At 46.6% G+C, this 22,203-nt stretch overlaps 1 protein-coding gene across 1 annotated transcript; it reads left to right on the top strand.

Annotated features, from left to right (window-relative positions):
- The first annotated feature begins 1,023 nt into the window (after positions 1–1,023).
- Positions 1,024–16,854, top strand: C2H8orf76 (chromosome 2 C8orf76 homolog). The gene is made up of 6 exons (XM_030553783.1): positions 1,024–1,493; positions 6,325–6,420; positions 7,041–7,184; positions 7,962–8,488; positions 10,580–10,712; positions 12,552–16,854. The coding sequence occupies exons 1-6, from the start codon at positions 1,383–1,385 to the stop codon at positions 12,708–12,710; spliced, it is 1,170 nt and encodes a 389-aa protein (XP_030409643.1). The 5' UTR covers positions 1,024–1,382; the 3' UTR covers positions 12,711–16,854.
- The last annotated feature ends 5,349 nt before the right edge of the window (positions 16,855–22,203 follow it).

Raw genomic sequence — 22,203 nt, 5'->3', positions numbered from 1 at the left:
AAGAAGAAGTTTGAGAACCCCTGCACTATGGTAAAGTCCTCTCCCTACCTGTGCACATGGTGATAGGCAGGTTCCCTAACCATAGAAGATTAGGGTTGGAAGAGACAGGAGGTTATCCAGTCCGATCTCCTGCTCAAAGCAGGACCACCAACAACTAAATTATTCCAGCCACGGCTTTGTCAAGCCAGGCCTAAAAAAATCTCTAAGGAGGGAGATGCCACCCCACCTCCCTAGGTAACCCATTCCACTACTTCACCACCCTCCTAGTGAAATAGCTTTTCCTAATATCCAATCTAGACCTCCCCCTGCAACTTGAGACCATTACTCCTTGTTCTGTCATCTGCCACCACTGAGAACAGCCAAGCTCCATCCTCTTTGGAACCCCCCCTTCAGGTAGTTGAAGGCTGCTATCAAATCCCCCCTCACTCTTCTCTTCTGCAGACTAAACAGTCCCAGTTCTCTCAGCCTCTCCTCATAAGTCATGTGCCCCAGCCCCATAATCATTTTCGTTGCCCTCTGCTGGACGCTCTCCAATTTGTTCACATCCTTTCTGTAGTGGGGGGCGGGGTCCAACACTGGACACAGTACTCCAGATATAGCCTCACCAGTGCCGAATAGAGGGGACTAATCACTTCCCTCGATCTGCTGGCAACACTCCTACTAATGCAATGCTCCTGCTAATCTTGGATACTAGTGGCTGATGCTAATGCAAATATTAACCTTACAGGCAGGGGATAAAAGAGAAAATGGTGCGAGGCCCACGAGCCTCTGAAAGCCGTTCCTATTCTACCTGTGACCCATGCGTGGCCACAGAGAGGCTGGGGGCCATACAACGCCCATATGCCCCCCCTGCAAAGCCTCAGACTACAGCTCCCAGCATGCAATGGGGCATGGAAAGGACTACAGTTCCCAGCATACAGAGCATTGCATGATGGGAGTCGTCGTCTCGCGTCCAACACCCCCCATTGGCAGAGGAAGGTGTATTGCATGCCGGGAGCTGCAGTCCATGACCCAGTGCCCTCGGACTGCTCCGTTCCCAGCAGCCTGTCGGCTCTTCCCCCCGAATGCTAGCGCCTCCGCTGGAGCGCCCTGCCCGACTCCGAGATGGCTGCCGCAAGCACGGGGCGGCACTCTGGCTGCCGCCAGTGCCTCTCTATAGCCAGGGAGGGACTCTCTAGCCGCCTCCTCCTTGATTTTTGCCGACAGCCCATCAGGGGAGGCACTCCAGCCGCTGCTCCGCGCTTCTCTATGGTCCTCGTGGGGGAGCCCGCTGGCCGGCGCACCGCCTTCTGGCTAGGCGCTGCCGGGGACGCTCTAGCCCTGGCTTTAGCCGGTCCCGGCCGGGGGGCGCTCTAGCCGGAGACTCTGTGGCCAGGGAGGCGATGGAGCTGGCGCTGGGGTTCGAATTCGAGGAGTCGGTGTTCGCCCAGAGCAGGGACAGGGGCCGGGCCGGCGGCTGCGAGGCCTATACCGCCAAGCGCTGCGAGCCTCAGGTGAGGGGCGGCGGCTCGCGGGAGCTCCCGGGCCGGGCCCACGAGGAGCTGCGAGACTGGGCTGGGGGACACTGTTATGTGGGCAGTGGGGGCTGGGTTGGGGGGCGGGGATGAAGGACACTGTTGTCTGGGCAGTGGGGGTTGGGCTGGGGGGCACTGTTTGGGCTAGGGGGCTGGGCTGGGGTCAGTGTTAGGGGGCTGGGGAGCACTGTTGTATGGGCAGTGGGGGTTGGGCTGGGGGGCACTGTTGTGTGGGCAGTGGGGGCTGGGTTGGGGGGGCGGGGGTGAAGGACACTGTTGTCTGGGCAGTGGGGGTTGGGTTGGGGGGCACTGTTTGGGCTAGGGGGCTGGGCTGGGGTCAGTGTTAGGGGGCTGGGGAGCACTGTTGTATGGGCAGTGGGGGTTGGGCTGGGGGGCACTGTTGTGTGGGCAGTGGGGGCTGGGTTGGGGGGCGGGGGTGAAGGACACTGTTGTCTGGGCAGTGGGGGTTGGGTTGGGGGGCACTGTTTGGGCTAGGGGGCTGGGCTGGGGTCAGTGTTAGGGGGCTGGGGAGCACTGTTGTATGGGCAGTGGGGGTTGGGCTGGGGGGCACTGTTGTGTGGGCAGTGGGGGCTCGGTTGGGGGGCGGGGGTGAAGGACACTGTTGTGTGGGCAGTGGGGGTTGGTCTGGGGGGCACTGTTAGAGGACTGGTTGGGCTGGGGGGCAACCCCCAGTTTGAGGACCCCTGGTCTAGAGGGTGTCCTTGCCATGACCTGGGAGGGCTTTGGGGCAACAGCAGCACAAGGACTGATTGGGAGAAGACTGAGGCAAGGGGAGGAGCTAGCAGATAGGGCATTACATGGGTGTGTGTTTGATGAGTGGGTAACTGGAGCCAGTAGGCTTAGGGGAAAGGGACCAGGAAAGGACTAGGGGATGTCCAGGGCCCAGGGACGAAGAGGGCAGGATTGGGACTAGACCCAAGTATGGGAGGTGCAGGGAGGATGAGGACAGGATTGGGACTGGGACCAGGGCCAAGGTTGAGGGGAGGGACAAGCAGCCAGGAAGGAAATGAGGTTGGGAACTGAACCAGGATCGGGGCCAGGAGGAGAGGAGCAGGGAGGGTACCGTGTGTAGGGGGCTGGGTCAAGTGAACTGTTGGGGAGCTGGATTGAGGGGCACTGTTGTGGGGGGACATTGTGAGGAGGGGCTGGGCTAAGGCACTGTTGGAGAGATGGGGTTCTTGCAGCGCCTAGGCTTTAGGTGACCAGATTACATGAACAAAATATCGGGACACATGGGGGGGGGCAGGTCCGGAGCGCTGCCAGAGCAAAACCAAACAAACAAAAGCTGAGCTGGAGCACCGCCAAAGCAGGACAAACGACTGAATATCAGGACGGTCTCGATTTTATTGGACTGTCCGGTCACCCTACCTAGTCTAAGTGAGAGTAGAATGGGGCCTGCAGTGTTCACCCATGTGCATTAGACCTGTATCCATTTCTTAGAATGTAAACTCTTTGGGGGTGGGGCTTTTTGTTCTGTGTTCGTACTGCACTTAGTACTATGGGGTCCTGGTCCATGACTGGGGCTCCTATGGTAATACAAATAGTAATCCATACAGTTTTTCATGGTGTCCAAATGGTAAAATGAGTGCTGATAGCAGATAGTCCTCTTTGGCTTGGAGAGTTGTCTTTACAGTGTTTCTGAGTTTAGGTCATTTGTCTACTACTCTAAAGTAAATATATAGCGGCATGTACATTTAAAACACACACCTTCACCCACACCCTACCAAACCAAAACTCTCCATTGAACACATCCTGAGAAGAAGATGAGAGAGAGAATGAACCACACGTGGCAAATGTTAGTTATGGTGATTAAGGCACTCCTGGAAGATGCTCAGATACTGTGGTGATGAGGATGGTTTAAGAATCTGTCAAGGGAGAAGCGGTGGATGTGATATACCTAGACTTTAGTAAGGCATTTGATACGGTCTCGCATGATATTCTTATAGATAAGCTAGGAAAGTACAACTTAGATGGGGCTACTATAAGGTGGGTGCATAACTGGCTGGATAACCGTACTCAGAGAGTAGTTGTTAATGGCTCCCAATCCTGCTGGAAAGGTATAACAAGTGGGGTTCCGCAGGGGTCTGTTTTGGGGCCGGTTCTGTTCAATATCTTCATCAACGATTTAGATGTTGGCATAGAAAGTACGCTTATTAAGTTTGCGGATGATACCAAACTGGGAGGGATTGCAACTGCTTTGGAGGACAGGGTCAAAATTCAAAATGATCTGGACAAGTTGGAGAAATGGTCTGAGGTAAACAGGATGAAGTTCAATAAAGATAAATGCAAAGTGCTCCACTTAGGAAGGAACAATCAGTTTCACACATACAGAATGGGAAGAGACTGTCTAGGAAGAAGTATGGCAGAAAGAGATCTAGGGGTCATAGTGGACCACAAGCTTAATATGAGTCAACAGTGTGATACTGTTGCAAAAAAAGCAAACGTGATTCTGGGATGCATAAACAGGTGTGTTGTAAACAAGACACGAGAAGTCATTCTTCCGCTTTACTCTGCGCTGGTTAGGCCTCAACTGGAGTATTGTGTCCAGTTCTGGGCACCGCATTTCAAGAAAGATGTGGAGAAATTGGAGAGGGTCCAGAGAAGAGCAACAAGAATGATTAAAGGTCTTGAGAACATGACCTATGAAGGAAGGCTGAAGGAATTGGGTTTGTTTAGTTTGGAAAAGAGAAGACTGAGAGGGGACCTGATAGCAGTTTTCAGGTATCTAAAAGGGTGTCATCAGGAGGAGGGAGAAAACTTGTTCACGTTAGCCTCTAATGATAGAACAAGAAACAATGGGCTTAAACTGCAGCAAGGGAGATTTAGGTTGGACATTAGGAAAAAGTTCCTAACTGTCAGGGTAGTTAAACACTGGAATAGATTGCCTAGGGAAGTTGTGGAATCTCCATCGCTGGAGATATTTAAGAGTAGGTTAGATAAATGTCTATCAGGGATGGTCTAGACAGTATTTGGTCCTGCCATGAGGGCAGGGGACTGGACTCGATGACCTCTCGAGGTCCCTTCCAGTCCTAGAGTCTATGAGTCTATGAGTCTATAAATAGAATAGTCATGCTGCTATGGCACTCTAGAAGGAGCAGAACTTTGTGAAAACTTTTCAGTGGCATGTCTCTAATCTTTCTTGGGGGAGGGAGAAGTGAAAATAACTGTGAAAGCAACATTAAAATTGAGAGAACCAAGAATGTGAATCAGGAAATTGAAAAGTTTAGATTTCTACTCTATTTGTTGACTGTACACTTCAGCGTGCAAGCAGGGGCATCCGCCAAGCAGGGCCAGAACTAGATTCGCTGGGGCCTAGGGCAGAAAGTCAAAGACCACTGCCTGGGGCTGAAGCCCCGAGACCTGCCACCAGGGGCTGAAACTGAAGCCTGAGCAATGTAGCTTTGTGGTGGCCCCTGTGGCATAGGGCCCCAAGCGATTGCCCTGCTTGCTATTCCCTAACACTGACTCTGGCTTTTGTATGCAGAAAAGCAGTTGTTTTGGCACTGGTGGGCCATGGAATTTTTATTGCATGTTGGGGTGGGGCTCAGAAAGAAATAGGTTGAGAACCCCTGCTATAAAATACTCAGGCTGTGTAACATACCTGAGATAAATTGCTGTTGAAACCACAACTTTTTAATTGTTTTTTAGATGTCTTGTTCACAATCTTAACTTTATAATACCATAAATGTTTGTTTTTTAATGCAGTGTTATCTTTACCCATTATGGTGAACTTACTTGTTTGTGAGCTTGGTGTGTGAGCTTCTAAATCAGGGGTGAGCAAACGTTTTGGCCTGAGGGCACACCTGGGAATAGAAATTGAATGGTGGGCCATGAATGCTCACAAAATTGGGCTTGGGGGTGCGGACTCTGGTTGGGGGTGTGGGCTTTGGGGTGGTGCTGGGAATAAGAAGTTTGAGGTGAAGAAAGGTGCTCGGGTTGTTACCGAGAGGTTCAGCAGGTGGGAGGAGGATCAGGGCTGGCTGGGGGTGCAGGCTCTGGGGTGGGGCTGGGGATGAGAGGTTTGGGGTGCAGGAGGGTGCTCCGGGCTGGGATTGAGGGGTTTGGAGAGCGGGAGATGGTTCAGGGGTGGGGCAATGAGTTGGGCTGTGGGGAGAGGCTCAGGTGTGCAGGCTTCAAGCAGCGCTTACCTCAAGTGGCTCCTAGAAGCAGTGGCATGTCCCTTCTCCAGCTGCTATGTGGAGGCACAGCCAGGCATCTCTGCATGCTGCACCATCTGCAGGTACTGGCCCTGCAGCTCCCATTGAAGCATCAGAGAGGGCTATTGGAGCGCGTAGGAGCCAGAGCAGTGCCATACCACAGCTTCCAGGAGCCACGTGGAGCAGCCCCCAGCTAGAGCACCGGAGCAGGGCCATGCTGCGGCTTCTGGGAGCCGCATGGTGTGACCCCTGACCCAGCATCCCAACTGGAGCACCGCAGCAGGGCCAAGCCACGTGGTGCGGCCCTTGACCCAGCATCCTGGCTGGAGCACCAGCATGGGGCAAGCCCCAGACCCTGCTCCCCAGCAGGAGCTCGTGGGCCAGCTTAAAATGGCTCATGGGCCAGATTCGGCCCACTGGCTGTAGTTTGCTCACCCCTGTTCTAAATATAATGGCTGCCCTGGCCCTCATGCCGTCTCCACTTACTAATCTACTGCTGTGTAGTCTCATCCTGAAATACTCTACTCAGTCCAGATGCTGGTGGTGGTGGTTGTAAACTGCTTAATAGCCAAGTTGAAAATCATAACTTCAGTTTCCACAATACATTTGAATATTTTCCTTTGTGTTTACAGTGGTTTTGTGAGGATGCAAACAGCGAGGGCGATGTTGAAATTCTAACTGCCAAAAAATTCAGAGGTGATTTGGCATACAGACAACAAGAGTTTCAGGTATTTTCATGGTTCCAGTACTTTCTGCGAAACGGGGATATAAGTCAGATTGAGGTCTTGGATAATTGAAGCTTTCTGCATCAACAGCTTGAATGTTTATGTCCTGTAGGTCTTAAAGGGAACCTCAAGCAGATAGTGCTCAAAACTTGAAATATAGCAGGTTCCACGTAAAACAGACTGGGTCCAAATGAAAAATGGTTTCTGTAATCAAATATATTGTAAGGCTTGACTTATGAGCTGAGTTATAGAACAGATTTTCTCCAGATGTTATCTGATACCCCATTTACATCAGTGATAGTTGAGATTGTTCATAAGTCTGAAGGCTTGGGCTTAACACTTGTTATATTCATCATCCTTATTAATAATTATACATAATGAATTCACCATTTCCCTCCACACACCCCCTCCAAAAAACAGCTCATACCTATTTTTTTCAAAGTACTTGGCTGGTCACCTTAAACAAAATAAATTGTTGATTACAGATTCCTATCCATTCAGATTATAGCTATAATGATGGTGCACATTCAAGTTATAGCTTTTGATTTTTCTCTTTTACTTCTGCTTAGTCCTATATTCTGTTGCTTTTCATTTTAACTTTTATTTTTGCAAACATCTACTAGAAAGCCCTGTATGAGTACTCAAGCTGCTTGCTGCTGTTACCTTCCAGTAACATTGCAATGAGAAGAGATGTCCAAGAGGGCCAGGCTCGCTGTTTAGCTCACCTAGGAAGGCACCAGGAGGCTCTGGATATTGCAGAAAAACTGGTTAGTTATGCAGTCCTTCCCGCCCACCCCCAGCCCCCGCAACACCTATACACCCACCCTACCATGATCAGTACCTTTTTTTTTTTTTTACACGTACTGTTTTCTGGAAAAGTTTCTTTCTCCTGTAAAATAACTCCTTTCTGTGAGCTCAGTGCAAAGAATGTTTGGTAAAGGGAGAGTGATTGTCACTATCTATCTAAAAACTCTTTGCCACAAAAGTGGTGGTGATAATCTTAGAGAGGAGTAGAATCTTGCTCTACTGGCCATGATTAATATAATTAATAAAGGGAGTAAATGAATAGTCCATACCTTTTCACCATAAGTAGCACCCCTAATTTGAACACCCCTCTTACTCGCAAGCATTTACTACCAACCCCTTCCACGCATCTCCAAAAATCTTACCCCAAGCAGAGTTCTGATCCTGTAAAAGAAGTGCCAGAGACTCCATGAAGTCCACTAGGGATTTTGCTTCCGCTATTGTTTTATGCGGAAGGCACTCAGATACTGTGTCGATGGGTGGCAGTATAAAACTATTAGAAAGATTAAGTGGTGATAAAATTCAAGGATGATACTATCAGGTTGGGATAAGGCATTCTTTGAATCTACTGTGGCTGATTGCACATAATTATATCAGATTATCTTTAAAATAGTCAACAGAATTTGGATAATTAATTTTGGAAATCATAAGCAGAGGGAGGGAGGGAGGGATTGGTGCATCACTGAAAAAATATCTTCCTGAATGACTACTGTGTTTAATCTGTCATAATTTGTTTCTAGAGAAATGGGGCAACTAACACAGATCACTTAACAACTGTCCTCAACCTTCAGTTTGCCATTTATTGTCGCCTGAAAAATATAGAGAAAAAGATCACATGCCTACAGCAACTGATTTCCTTACATCCTTTTAACCCATGGAACTGGAAGCTACTTGCTGAGACTTATATGAGCTTTTTACAGACTCTGCCTCCATCATTCATTTCAGAAATGAAACATCTTCAGTGCAAAGATTGTACTGCAAATAACCACGTTTTCCAAACCTCACCAGGACAGTTTGGAAAAGAAATGAACCTTCAATGTCACAAAACACTCAGCGGGAGACAAGATGTTTGGTCGACACTTTCTACAAAAACAACTAGAGACAACTCAGTATCTTACAGTGATAGCCACATGGTAGAGGGATCCCTCCATATCACAGAAGAATGTGAAACACGGGACAAAATGAAACATGATACCTTTGAGTCCTGGGGACAGGAAGCATTGAAAGATGTTTGGATAAAGGCATGTGCCTCCTTTGTTAGAACACGGTAACTAAATATATAATTAAAGGTTAACCTTAACTACCTTTAGTCCAAAAGGATTTTTTTTTTAAATGTATCAGAGGGGTAGCCGTGTTAGTCTGGATCTGTAAAAGCAGCAAAGAATCCTGTGGCATCTTATAGACTAACAGACGTTTTGGAGCATGAGCTTTCATGGGTGAATACCCACTTCGTCAGATGCATCAGACATTGAAATCAGACATCGAGCACAGGATGCATCTGACGAAGTGGGTATTCACCCACGAAAGCTCATGCTCCAAAACGTCTGTTAGTCTATAAGGTGCCACAGGATTCTTGGCTGCTTTTTAAAATGTTGTATTCCTAAACCTTAATATCAACATTTGACATTGTCAATTTAAATATTTCTTTCATTGTTGCAAACACACACATTGTACTATTGCAAGAGAACCAGAAAATAAAACTGACCAGTCTGATTTCACTGTGTAATCTGAGTTAAATGCAAAAAGCAAACCATGCTTGTGAATGGATGAAATGTTAATTAATTCAATTTTTTAAGTGCTTTGCCTTACTACTCTAAAGTGATGAGATATAGTCTCAGCAGTCTTTTTAAAAATGATTTTATATGGAAAGTTTCCCATACTTACCACTGAAATAACACAGTATTAGAAGTGTAAGGCTGCTTTTAGTTTTGGAATTCATGGTACAGCAACAACTTGAGCAATGGAGAGGGATAGCTGACTTCCTTTCTGGTGATGCAGCCTGTCTTATTTGCTTGCAGCTTAGATAGCTTAGAGAAAAATGAATTATTTTTATAATTCACCAGTTTGCACAATGGATGGAGGTTGAAAAATAAGAGTTCTGTGACAGTTGACTGAAGAGAAAAAACTGAATTGCATAACTATTTCTCTTTTCCCTTTCTTCCTCCCACAACAAACAAAAAACCCGAAGTGTGTGTGTGTGTGTGTGTGTGTATATGTGTGTATATATGTAGATAGTCTCTTGTCTGGCAAAAAATATTCCCTGGAACCTAACCCTCCCCACCCCCTTACATTAATTCTTATGGGGAAATTGGATTCACTTAACATCATTTTGCTTAAAGTCGCATTTTTCAGGAACATAACTACAACGTTAAGCAAGGAGTTACTGTATTAAAACTACATTCAAGGTAAAGATAAGCTATGCATCATATTTCATGCACAGAGTTCAATATCAGATGTTTGTAAACACTATAATTTAACTCTGTCCCAGTTTCTCCAAATGTTGTAGTTTATTTTTAGATATACACACATCTGCATATTAAACCTCTCCCTAGGTGAAATTCATCCTTGCGCCGAGTGCCAGCACAAGGCCTATGTCTAATAGAAGTCGCACTGCATTCTTAGGCTTTTCTGGGTTTAAGTGAGACATAAATGGTGCATGGGTCTTGACTGGCCCTCTACATGGGGTGAATTTCTCCTTGGGAGAGATATTCCTATGAATTTCACCCCCCCAGCGAATAAGGTTCTGTACTAAAACTGTGGACTTTTTATAAAATCCCCACTTCAGAATGACATGATGAGTGAAGTGTAATATCTTTTATTGAACTAACTTCTGCTGGTGAAAGAGCTTTCTATAAATGCACTAAAAGCATTAGGCTGAGGCTTGCAGCACTTCCCCTGAAATGGATACATGTAGTTCTAAAATCTTTTACCACTGTGAGGACTGGTTTGTGTGGAAATGAGTACGAACTCTTGAGATTCTTCAGAATCTAAGGTGCCTTTTTGTCTTAAAACTGAAGTTTCTATCTCTTCTGTTTACAGCAATATCTCTATATGCAGCAAGATGCTGCTTTCTTGTTAAGTCTGAAATCAGACATTGAGTACAGGATGTACTCTGAAGCTGGGTATCTGATATCAAATCATGGTGTATCCCGTATCACTGTGTTGAGCATAATATAACCTGCACGGATGTGTACAGATTTCTCCTTTTTTCTCTGCTTCCCTAGTTAAAAATCCCAAGAAAAACAGTTTGTTTTAAAACAGTACTTTAAAAGTCTTGATTTTGTGCTGTCTTTTTAATATTTTTGACAGCGCTTCTCTGAATTGGCTGCATATTTTCACTGAGACTTTCTATTTTCAGGCTTTTACTTCAGATTACACAGTTGCAACAGTCATCCTTTGCTCTGGCTCAGAATTTAAAGGTTCAACAGGAAACTGAAGACAAAGTAAAAGATTTTGGTTTAAAGGAAGAATCCTTGTTGTTGATTACCGAGGTGAGTGTACCATTTCATTGTGAGTCCATAAACGGTGTCTTATACTGATCCACTTGGTCTGCGGAGATTTGTCTAATGGAAATGTTCCAGGGGATTGAGGAGGGAGCATTATGTAAGCACCGACTCTTCACTTACATTTGCAGGTACTCTGAAGAGGTGCATGTTGATTTGAGGTTATTACCTGCTTGTTTTTGCTTTGATTAGGATACAGGTTTCATTTTAAGAAAAATGTATGCAGGAGAGAAAAATTATAAATATGCAACAAACTGAGAACACATGGAGTTCTATTAAACACTCCAATTTCTTATTAGTTTTTCAGAAAACCAAACTGAAACTTCCCTCAATTATTTTAACAGTATTAATTTTTGTGGTCTTATTCTGTGTACTAGGTTCTACACTAGTTTTAGATGGTTCTGTATGAATGGGTATATATTCCATGTCTGAGTTCATAGAGATTACAAACCTGCAGCCTCAAAGATAGATTTTGTGGTTTGAGCTCAAGACACATAGGCATCTATATACTTTGAACTCAAGGAGATTCTCCTTTTGCTGTCACTAGTAGGGCTTTATACTTTTTATTTAATCAGCCACTAAAAGGCAAGTCCATTGCAAGCTGACACGTTAGAGCAGGACTGATTCCATCCATTAGAGGGCGGTAGTATGCAGATTATGTAGTACATTACAAAGAAATCTGGGAAAGGAAATGACTCCTTTCTCATGCATTTCTTGGTATAATTCCCGACTTCCTGGAAAATCAAAATATTGCTGCTGCCATGTGTGAATTACTTGAATTTATGTTTGACAGTGAATTTTCCCACTTTCATCCTGTGAGCAAAAACACCAACATCAGAGCACATCCAAGACCAGCTGAGAGGAGTATTGCAGCTATGACACATGGGCCTTCAGTGTCCCATTCTTGTTGCACAATGCAGTAGGTGAACAGTTTTGACCATGAGTTGGAAATTTTAGCTTGTAGGAAGATGAGGCCCTGAATATAAACTCTTGTGTCAGAGGCCTAGTCTGAGGCCTGAAGCCTGGACCAAAGTACTTCCAGGCACTGCTAAGCAAAAGCTGGGCTGTGAGCCAGAGGCAGGCATCACTTGCAGAAATTGGCGAGAAGAGGGTTGTTAGAAGCAGGCGCATTTACACATAAGCGCTAATAGGAGGAACTTGTGCCAAGATGGCACCTGGACAGCCCGATACAAGGACACTCCATAAACATAACAAGGAACAGGCAGGTGCATCTTAAAGACAGGACAGCGTAATGGATAGATCTGTTTTGTCTGGAACAACATTGATCAAAGGGGAAACAGCACCCTAATGAGCCAAGAGGCTATACCTCAATATGTCAGTAGGGATCAGTAATCTGTCCTGTAACTGCATAAAGGTAGGTCCTGGAGTGCACATCTTTGTCCAGCCTAGGGGGCAGTGGAGTGTCCCGTCACTGACTGAGCTGTGTCCATTGCCAGGGGGCACATACTCATAGTATGTTCTGTAGAGTCTATAGGAAACTATTACTGTGCTTTGTTTAACAATAAACCTGGCTCGGGTTCCTTCGTACCTTACTAGAGTCTGTGGTCTGTGGAGGTTCTCTCGGGGTTTGCTGTGTCAGCTATCTGCTCAGAGCCGGCGCAGCACACAAAGAAAACACGCTCGCAGCCGACTGTTATCATCACTGAACAAGAGCAGAGCACCACACCGGTAGCTACTGACAACATAGCTCGGTTGTATTATTAGTGTTTTTAGATGTAAGTATGTTTGTTTACTGTAGAATGTATTATTTTCGCTGCTGATAATTTTTCTGGGTTTTTTTCTTCCCCCTTTTTATTTCACCTGCAGGTTATGGGGGAGGATCTCATTCCAGAAAAACTGAAAGAGGATGGTCAGGGAGAGATAAAATGTGTAGGCCCTTCAGCACTGACGTCCTTGGTAACTACATCAGCTATAGAATTTGAAGGCAAATGGTTCAAAAAGCTCCAAGACAATTTGTCACTTTGACAGACAATTATTCCCAGATACATATTCCAGCATAAGTAATTTACCAGCTATTTGTTGTATTTATTTTTTTTATCTTCTCTGCCTCTAATGATGATGGAATAACTTATGGAATAAAGTTCATATTACTTTAAAAATAAAGTAATGTGATTGTAAGTCATGTAAGAACATATATTGGCTGCATTTATAATCACCAGTCTCCTTGCATACTTGTTGGCTTTTTCTTTCCGTGCTACAGCATTTCCAATAGACACAACAGATCCGGTTTAAAACTGGGCCACGGCAAGTGACATTCTCAGCCTTCAAAGGCATATTGCAACACTGAACATCACAAAGTTTTACTTTTTGGGCACACCTCACCTAGGATTTCTTTGCAGCTCTGAAGTCCTTAGGGGAATCTCACCGCAGTATCTAGCCTGAAATTTCTTCAGTATTTGGTTTTATCTTGCTGTATTTAGAGCTGTGGAATTAGCAGTTTCTTATTTTAAAATCTGGTGGGTATGTTTTTAAAATTAATATTTCTTTATAAGTAGAGATTTCTATTTCAAATTCAGATAGCTGGGAACCTTATATATTAAGTTGTATTCAGAACATTGTCAATAAGGAGCAACTCTCTGACTTTCTAAAAATGTAATGCTAAAATGTCCCTTCTAGTCTGCACAATGAGTCTCTCCAAGACTAATGGGTTTTCTGTGCAAGTGTAGAACTCACTATACATCTCCACTTTTGCTTGTGCAGAGGGTTCAGAGTAATAAGTTTCTGAGGCTATACATATTGGAGAGAACTTAGTCTGATAGTACCCTTTGTGAAATTGTGCAAGAGAAAAATGCAGCACAATTGATCCTACTGCAAACCAGTTCTCTTGTCTGTACAGATTTTTCATGTTAAGCCTTCAGTTTATAATGAATCCAGACACCTGTTTGCTGAAAGTTTAACAGCAGTGAAATTACATGGTTTGGACTTGTTCTGTGCTTTGGAAAAGGCAGAGACCTTTATTTGGTTTTCTCTGATCAACATAGTTTGCATTCCAGGCAACCAAGGTGTGCTCTTAATTTAAAAAAAAAATGTATTCCCTACTCCTCTTCAAACATTGAATGTATTCTGTTCTCATTTAGTTTTTCATTAGCTGTTACCAAATCAAAATTTACTCTTTCAGCATAATGATTTTGTCGTCTTGTGGATTTTCCTTATCTTGTGCTTGCCTTTCTTTTCAATGTACTAAAGAATGCTGAAGCTTTTAAAAACAAATTCACTGGACTGTCATCCCACACTCAAAATCACGCTTCCCTGCTAATTTTAAATGGAGTTCAAACTTTAAAACAATTGTTCAGAGTTGTCTGTAATGCTCAGTAATCATCAGTAAAAGTTAAATTATTGGGCTTCTCCAGGGGGAAAAAAAATTGCCTCTCTGTCATATCAAATTATTTATAGTGGTTATGTAACTTAATGTTCTTAAACCACATCCTGGGCAGCTTGTTATGAAAGGTAGTTGTTTGGCAAGAATACTTAAATATAACCAAGTATTCCTTTCAGTCAAGTGTGTTCTTCACTTTTAGAACACTTTATTGGGCTCTTTTAAAGAGGACACTGAATAAACTGATGCTTACACACAACTATATGTACTTCATAGACTGTCAGTTTCTACTTTTGGATAGGAAGATTTATGGAAAGCCAGTTATAATGGTTCTAAAGTGATCGTTGCATGGGAGCGCAATCTAACTATGTGCTTTTTAATACTGTTAATAAGCATTTGAATGCAGTGTTTCTGGTTTCTGGCAGACATAACCAGTTGTTCACTGCCACAATTAGCAGAGTTGGAGTGGAGTTTCATGGTGTTTACATGAGCCTTTCTCCTCAAGCAAATGTGAGTGGTCTGTCGTATCTTTATCGGGCTTTGCTGAAAGTTGGGACACTTCTGCAGCTGCCTGTAATTACATGTGCTGTTGATCATTGGCCAGTTTAGCTTGTGGGAGCCTGTGTAGGATTTTTGGCTTTATTTATTGCTGAAATTGTAAACTGTAGTCCCCGGCTTATGATTTCACAGTAACAAGGAAAATTGTTTATCGATTTGCTTACCAGGACGAGTTCCCAAACCATGCTCCATCTCCTCAGAAAATCCTGTAAATATACAGGCCTTCCAAAGGGTGAACAAGTTCTAGAGCAGAAGGACCTCTACTGTATAGCCATCCTTCTGCTGTCTCAGCAGATTTCTACTGCACCAAAAAAGATACGATGCAGGACCCAAGTCAGTAAAAGAGTAACTTATAAAACTTTGAGTTGGAAGTGGAAATAAATGTAAAGCCACTACAGGCTTTAGAGACCTAAGCCTAGAGTGTACGCTTGTTGGGCTAGGGCTTGTCTTCTAATAAGTATTTACACAGTCACTAGCCCTGACTGGGTCTCTTCGGTAATATAAATACCAGAACACAGGTTCAATAAGCTCGCTCTGGCAGCTGCATTTATACTAACTGAATTACAAAGCTGGCACTACCCAAATATTTTATTGACCCCTTTGGCACATCTCTATTAAAGATATGAACAGAACACATTTGTACCCTAAGTAGGCCAATAGGCTATATGGGCTTAATCGATTTCAGTGGAAATAAAATCTAATTTTTCATTCAGTTTTGGTTATGACTGTATAGAAACAAGTTATGCTATTGGAAAAGATGGTACAAGGCACACAAGTTGAGAGGAAAGGAATAAGCAAAGCATTGCTCACAAAGGGAGTTTAATGGAGGTCTCTAAAATCTGTTTTACAAAGAGAATAGGTTATGGTTGTCCTGATGGCTATTTGTAGATAACAGAACTAGGTGTCAGTGAAAATCAAATAACAGATGCCACAAAGTGTTCTTGCTATATACAAAAAATTGCAGTTTTAATCAGTGGCTTATCAACACAGTTCTGTGCTAAAGTCATTATCATAGATGTTAGTGGTGAAAGAGGACCAAGATGGTTAGAGACCATCTTCCTGCTAGTGCAGGACTATTCCCTGCAGTACATTTTCTTGGGTTTTGTCAATTTTACTAGGTAAGGGGCTTCCTGAGGGAGTTTGTTCTACAACTAACACAACTCATTGTTGGGGGAAATTTTCTGATCACTCCCTTTCCCTGCACCACCTCAAACAATTCCGTTTTTTCCTTAGTGTTTATACTCTGCAAATGCTTGAAGATCTCACTGCAAAAATCTATTGCCTAGTGTTACTTCTGGGGGAATTCTGCACTTCTGTGCATGTGCAGAATTAATGTCCTCTGTAGATTTTTTTTCTCCCCAGAAAATAGATTCTCCCAGAGAGACGCTGCAGTTACACCTTTTGCCCTCCAGTAGCGACTGTGGTGCCAGAAGAGAGGGCAGCTGGCTGTGGTCTGGAGCAGCCAGAATCGGAGAGGGAGAAAGAGAGGCTGTGTTCCTCACAGCTCTCTGCCCGTGGGGCCAGGTGAAGGGACATGGGATATGGGGGATGGGGGAGGAATGGGCACATGGGTCTGCTGGGGCGTTCAGAAGGGCTAGTGGGGAGACAGATGGGGAAAGGGGCACACGAGCTAGTGGGGTAACAACATTGAGCCAGGGGCTGAATGGGGGTTGGGATGCAGAGCCTCATGAGAATGTGGAAGTAGGGGTGCAGGGCTATATGGGGACAGGGTGGAGGGTGGTGGCTGAGAGGTGGTGCAGGGGTGTGGAGGGAGGAGGGATGGCTGAATGAGGGTACACCGATGTCAGGAGGGGGGAGCAGGGACATATGGGTACAGGAGCAGATGTGCCTGAATGGGAGAGGCTGGGTGTCAGTCAGGGTCTGCATGGGGGAGGCTCCCCTAATCCCTAACCATCCCTCCCTGCTCCCCAAAAACAAACAGGTACATTCCATACTTCTCCCATGCACACTCAACAACGTTCCGGGTTCACTGCCTAGCAGTTATTTCCCTCTCCCCCAACTCCTCCATTGCCCCTGACTCCCCACAAACCTTTGCACTGCTTCTGAGGGATGCAGGAAATGTGTCTGTATTGTAGTTGAAATTAATTATTACTCAAAGTTCTGTATTCATATGCCTAGTAAGGAATCTATTTGTCAAAAAACATTTCCTGAATCTTCTTTTTCTGTATTGTTACATACTTGTGACAGGTATTTTGAAATAAATTATCAAAATAATTGAAACTGCCATGATTATGTTATTTTGACAAAATATGCAGAACTTCAAAGTATTGTGTGTGGAATTTTTTATTTTTTTTTTTGCAAAAATTTCCCCTAGGATTTACTAGTGTTTTGGGGCAGATGGGGAATTGAATAGAATTTCCTCATGATTGTTTTATGCCTTCCTCACAGTTATGGAAACTTCCATCATTTCCAAGGATTCTTTCAAATATAGGATATGCCATTTTGGGACATGATCTCTAGAGGTGCTTAAGACCTGTAATGGCCACTGACTTCAATCAGAGTTATAGACACACAGCATCTCTTGACTGCCAATTGCTGTCTATTTCATTATCCTCTCATTTAATCAAATGACCACTGGGAGGATTTCGAAGATCCATGCACTTATAACAGATTGAGCCCTTTAAGCCTAATATCTGTAAGGTGTGTGATTGATAAGACTTTGCTTTCAAACCGTTCATCTCCTGTACTGCACATCATTTTCCAGTCCGAATCTATGCAAATGTTTTCAAGGTAAAATTGTCCTTTAGAAATGGGAGTCTCTCCTAAATGGGAGGTTTCAGTTTTCAATTATGTAACTAATTGTGGGGAGAATAGGTGGTACTGGGCTAAGGGGTTAGAAAACTTTTTATGTACAGGTTAAGGGACTAAAGTTAGCCAAAGGTGATGGTAACAACTTTCAGTTACTATCTACTGGCTTCTGGTGACCCGTGTAACTTGAGCTGGTGGTCTCAGTCCAATTCATAATTGACAGGTGTGACACTCTGTACCTTGGGGGAACACTCAGCACCCCCATGTTCATCCTTATAATATGATTGTGTGGTATCCGATGCAAAGTTTGTCAAGTCAGGTGTCTTTGGAAGGCTCCTGATGCACTGAGCATTGTTGTTATAATGATGTTACAGGTTCTAATTTCATGTATAAAGTTATGAGGCTGAAAATGTCCTCATAGTTTAAAACACAGGGCAGTTCACACCTCATCAGGGTATGTATGGGACAGATTCAGTTCATCCTCTCAGGAACAAAGGACACTGGCCTAGACAGCAACAAAGGATCTATTGGACTCTTGAGGCCATGTCTACATCTAAAATTTTGCAGCGCTGGTTGTTACAGCTGTATTAGTACAGCTGTATAGGGCCAGCGCTGCAGAGTGGCCACACTTACAGCAACCAGCGCTGCAAGTGGTGTTAGATGTGGCCACACTGCAGCGCTGTTGGGCGGCTTCAAGGGGGGTTCCGGGACGAGAGAGCAAACCGGGAAAGGAAACCAGCTTCGCCGCGGTTTGCCCTCTCGGTCCCGGAGCCAGCCAGCAAACCGCAGGGAAGGAGACCTGCTTGCTCGGGGTTCCGGGACCGAGAGAGCAAACCGGGAACGCCGCGGTTTGCTCTCTCGGTCCCGGAGCCAGCCAGCAAACCGCAGGGAAGGAGACCTGCTTGCTCGGGGTTCCGGGACCGAGAGAGCAAACCGGGAACGCCGCGGTTTGCTCTCTCGGTCCCGGAGCCAGCCAGCAAACCGCAGGGAAGGAGACCTGCTTGCTCGGGGTTCCGGGACCGAGAGAGCAAACTGGGAACGCCGCGGTTTGCTCTCTCGGTCCCGGAGCCAGCCAGCAAACCGCAGGGAAGGAGACCTGCTTGCTCGGGGTGCCAGGACCGAGAGAGCAAACCGCGGCGAAGCTGGTTTCCTTTCCCGGTTTGCTCTCTCGGTCCCGGAACCCCGAGCAAGCAGGTCTCCTTCCCTGCGGTTTGCTGGCTGGCTCCGGGACCGAGAGAGCAAACCGCGGCGTTCCCGGTTTGCTCTCTCGGTCCCGGAACCCCGAGCAAGCAGGTCTCCTTCCCTGCGGTTTGCTGGGTGGCTCCGGGACCGAGAGAGCAAACCGGGAAAGGAAACCAGCTTGATTACCAGAGGCTTCCTCCTTCCACGGAGGTCAAGAAAAGCGCTGGTAACTGTCTACATTGGATTACCAGCGCTGGATCACCAGCGCTGGATCCTCTACACCCGAGACAAAACGGGAGTACGGCCAGCGCTGCAAACAGGGAGTTGCAGCGCTGGTGGTGCCCTGCAGATGTGTACACCTTCAAAGTTGCAGCGCTGTAACTCCCTCACCAGCGCTGCAACTTTCTGATGTGAGTTACTCCCTTGCCTTTGGTCAGTTTGGGATTGCGATGAGATAATGCTCAACTGACTCTGAAGGGGGTGAGGGGCAAAGCCAAGAGGGAAGAAAGAACTTGATAAAAGGGAGAGATGTTTATCATAAGTATTGACTTTTGGTTTTGCCGGTGGGTGCCCCATCCTGGCCCTGCCCCCTCTCCAAGGCTCTGCCCCTACTCCACATCTTCCTACCCCTGCTCTTCCTCATCCCCCAAGGCCTCCTGACCCACTCCTCTAAATGCCTCCCACCTGCCACTCATTCCTTTCTGCCCTCTCCTGCCTTAAGGGCAAGGTGTGTGTGCTGGAGGGGTGCTCTGCCAGTTTTGAGGGGAGGCTATTTTCAGCATATTTATACACTTTCATTCTAGTTATTGAAAGTGTCTATCACTAGTATCTCCCCTTCCTGATGTTTCTCTCTTCTTGCTCTCCACCCATCTCTCTCTCTGCTCCCCATCTCCTGGTGGCTCTGTTTAGCGCCCGCTCCCACCCACACACTCAAAGTGGCTGTCTCCCCCAATCCCACCCCCTGCAGCCAGCCCAGAAACCACGCGCCCTGAGGCAGAGAGAGAAATTTAATTCAACAGCCCAGCATAGAAATAGCCCATTCATTCATCCAGCTGTGTGGATGCTGTCACTCCACCTCTTCCCAGTCCCCAGGGCTGCAGCCCCTGCACCCTTTTGAAGCTCACTGACATACTCTGCAACTTTTGTGAGAGGGGAGCCCCTGGTGGGACCATGGCCAAAGGTGTATGGGGGGTGCGGGTGGCAAGGGTTTGCTTGCTGCAGCAGCCCAGCAGCCTGAAGCAAGAGGAGCTCAGGTGTCCCAAGGTGAAGCAAGGCAGCATCTCATGACTTGAAGCTAATACAGGGGAGTGGATGCAACAGAAGGAATTCCTTGGGAGCTGGAGGGGGGGTGGATCCAGGGGAAGGAAATTAATCCTTCCTGATGCGAGGAGGAGTGGATGCTGATGGGGGTGGGGGAGGAGAGGGCAGAATAAACTTCCTCTCTGGGAGGAAAAGCCCCTCAGGCAGGCTTGATCTGGGCCGGGGAGGCACAGCTTTGAGCTGGGCAAGCGTTACTTTACCAGGCATGAGAGCCAGCCATGGAGAAGAGCCTGCAGGGAGTATGCAGCTAGAAGTACTGCTGGTGTGTTGCCCCCTCCTGTCCCTCCAAGCATGTGGGAAGGGATGGGGAGCCCTGGGACCTGGCTCAGGCCCATAGGGGTTGGGAGCTCCCAGAGCCTGCATAGGAGGGGTCTGGACTGGGGGAGGCTGATCATTTGCACTTGGGGCTGCAGTGAAGCCCCTCTCACCTTTGGCTGTGGCCAGGTGCACCCGACTGGCTGGACAGAGCACAGGGATGGGGCAAGCTGCTGACCCCAGCCCAAGTTCACTCATCAGGAACAAGGTCAAACTTTTCTTAAAGGAGCCATGTCCTTTGGTTTGTCCACCTGCCCAGCACTAAGGGGCTCCACAGCTGGTTTCTCTTGGCTGGAGGGGGACACAGCACAGGTCCTGGGAAAAACACCAGGGTGGGCTGAGAATAGTCAGACTCTCCCCAGCAGCCCCCTGCGGCCAGCTGAGAAGAGCCCACCCCATCACCCCCACCCCGCCGCAGCTAGCCCAGAAGCTGCCATGCCCTGGCTGCTTGCCCCCGCTCCCCCCTCCCCCTGAGCCCAGCTCCCTCTGCTTTGAAAATTAAAAGGACTCACACCTGTCTGCAGCCAAAGAGCTGACGGGGGCTGCTGCGCATGCTAAATAGTTGAATGGCAGCTGCTAACAGCTGATCACCTCAGTGGGTGCTAAGGGCTCACTACTTTTTTTTCTGTGGGTGCACCAGCCCTGGAGCACCCACGGAGTCGGTGCCTATGACGTTTGCCATGGTCTTCCTCTCTCTTCCACCTCCATCTACAGACACCACCACCAAGTGACTGCAGTGCTGATCAAAGGCGAGAGCCTGGCTGAAGAGCAACCAGCCAGCCTGTGGTGAGAAACATCTAAGTTTGTAAGGGCACTGGAAGTGTTAAGATCAGCTTAGAATGTGTTTTGCTTTTATTTCACTTGATCAATGTTGCTGACTTGTTGTGCTTAGATTTTAAAGGATTATAAGTCAATCTTTTGTAGTTAGTAAATTTATTTAGTCTCCCTGAAGCAGTGTGTGTGGTTTGAAGCGTGTCAGAGACTCCCCTTGGAATAACAAGCCTGGCACATATCAATTTCTTTGTTAAATTCATGAACTCATATAAGCTTGCAGTATCCAGTGGACAGGGCCGAGTTGAGGCCGATTCATCCGATTCTCTGCAATTGGGCCCCGCGCCTTAAGAGCCTTTTAAATTTTTTTTTACTCACCCCAGCGGAGCTGACCGCTGCTGGGGTCTTCGGTGGCCCCACTCCTCTGGCCAGAGTGCCGGGGGAGCACAGCAGCCCCACTATCCCAGCTAGAGCTCTGGCCAGAGCACGGCAGCCCCGCAACCCCAGCTGGAGCACGGCAAGCCCCGCGGCCCCGCTCTCTCTGCTGGCAATCCAAAGTGCTGCTGAAGACTGGAAGCGCCGCCTGGTGAGTACAAGCCCCGCGCCCCCAGGAATTGGGCCCTGCACTTGCTAAAGCCGGTCCTGCCAGTGGGCGTAACTGGAGACTGCACGACGGAAGTTCCTAGGGTTGTGTCTCAGACTGGAGATATTGGCTAGTGTCATTTGGTTGCACAATCCAATCAGCGGCTGGCCAAAAGTGCTCACTCCCGTAGCTGGGAGCAGCTTACATGTTAAAGACTGTGCATCACCAGCCTGGGAGTGGCAGAGCAGGGTGAGGCTGGCTCCCAGAATCAAGGATTGGAGTGACCTATCCAGATCACCATCCAGATAACACCAGGGGAACATCACAACAGGTCTATTCACAGACAGCACGGCAACAACTGGCAGCCTAGTTACCAGTCTCAGCAGAGATGTCAAACACTGAATGGAGATGGAGGCTGTGCTACTCTTAGCTCTTCAAGTGATCCTTCCAAGTCAGGAAGGATCATTTGAGACATGTTGGCAGGGAATGAGAGAACTTGGACTGCTGCCGCCAGTATCTTTAGTGAGTAAATAGAAGACTTCACGAGCACATAAAAATCATCATCATAAACTGTTATTTTATCCACTTTCATTTGGCAGTGCTAACCACCTGACCACAAATACATTATGTAAGGACAGATCAAT

This window comes from Gopherus evgoodei, chromosome 2 (genome assembly GCF_007399415.2).
Source record: "Gopherus evgoodei ecotype Sinaloan lineage chromosome 2, rGopEvg1_v1.p, whole genome shotgun sequence".
Taxonomy (NCBI): Eukaryota; Metazoa; Chordata; order Testudines; family Testudinidae; genus Gopherus; species Gopherus evgoodei.
The sequence above is the reverse complement of the archived record's forward strand: the minus strand, read 5'-3'. Positions and strand labels throughout refer to the sequence as shown.

Excerpts from the sequence above, each read along its gene's own strand:
- C2H8orf76 (XM_030553783.1), top strand. The coding sequence starts at position 1,383 with ATGGAGCTGGCGCTGGGGTTCGAATTCGAGGAGTCGGTGTTCGCCCAG. Across the intron at positions 1,494-6,324 it reads CCAAGCGCTGCGAGCCTCAG|TGGTTTTGTGAGGATGCAAA; the intron begins GTGAGGGGCGGC and ends TTGTGTTTACAG. Across the intron at positions 7,185-7,961 it reads TGGATATTGCAGAAAAACTG|AGAAATGGGGCAACTAACAC; the intron begins GTTAGTTATGCA and ends ATTTGTTTCTAG.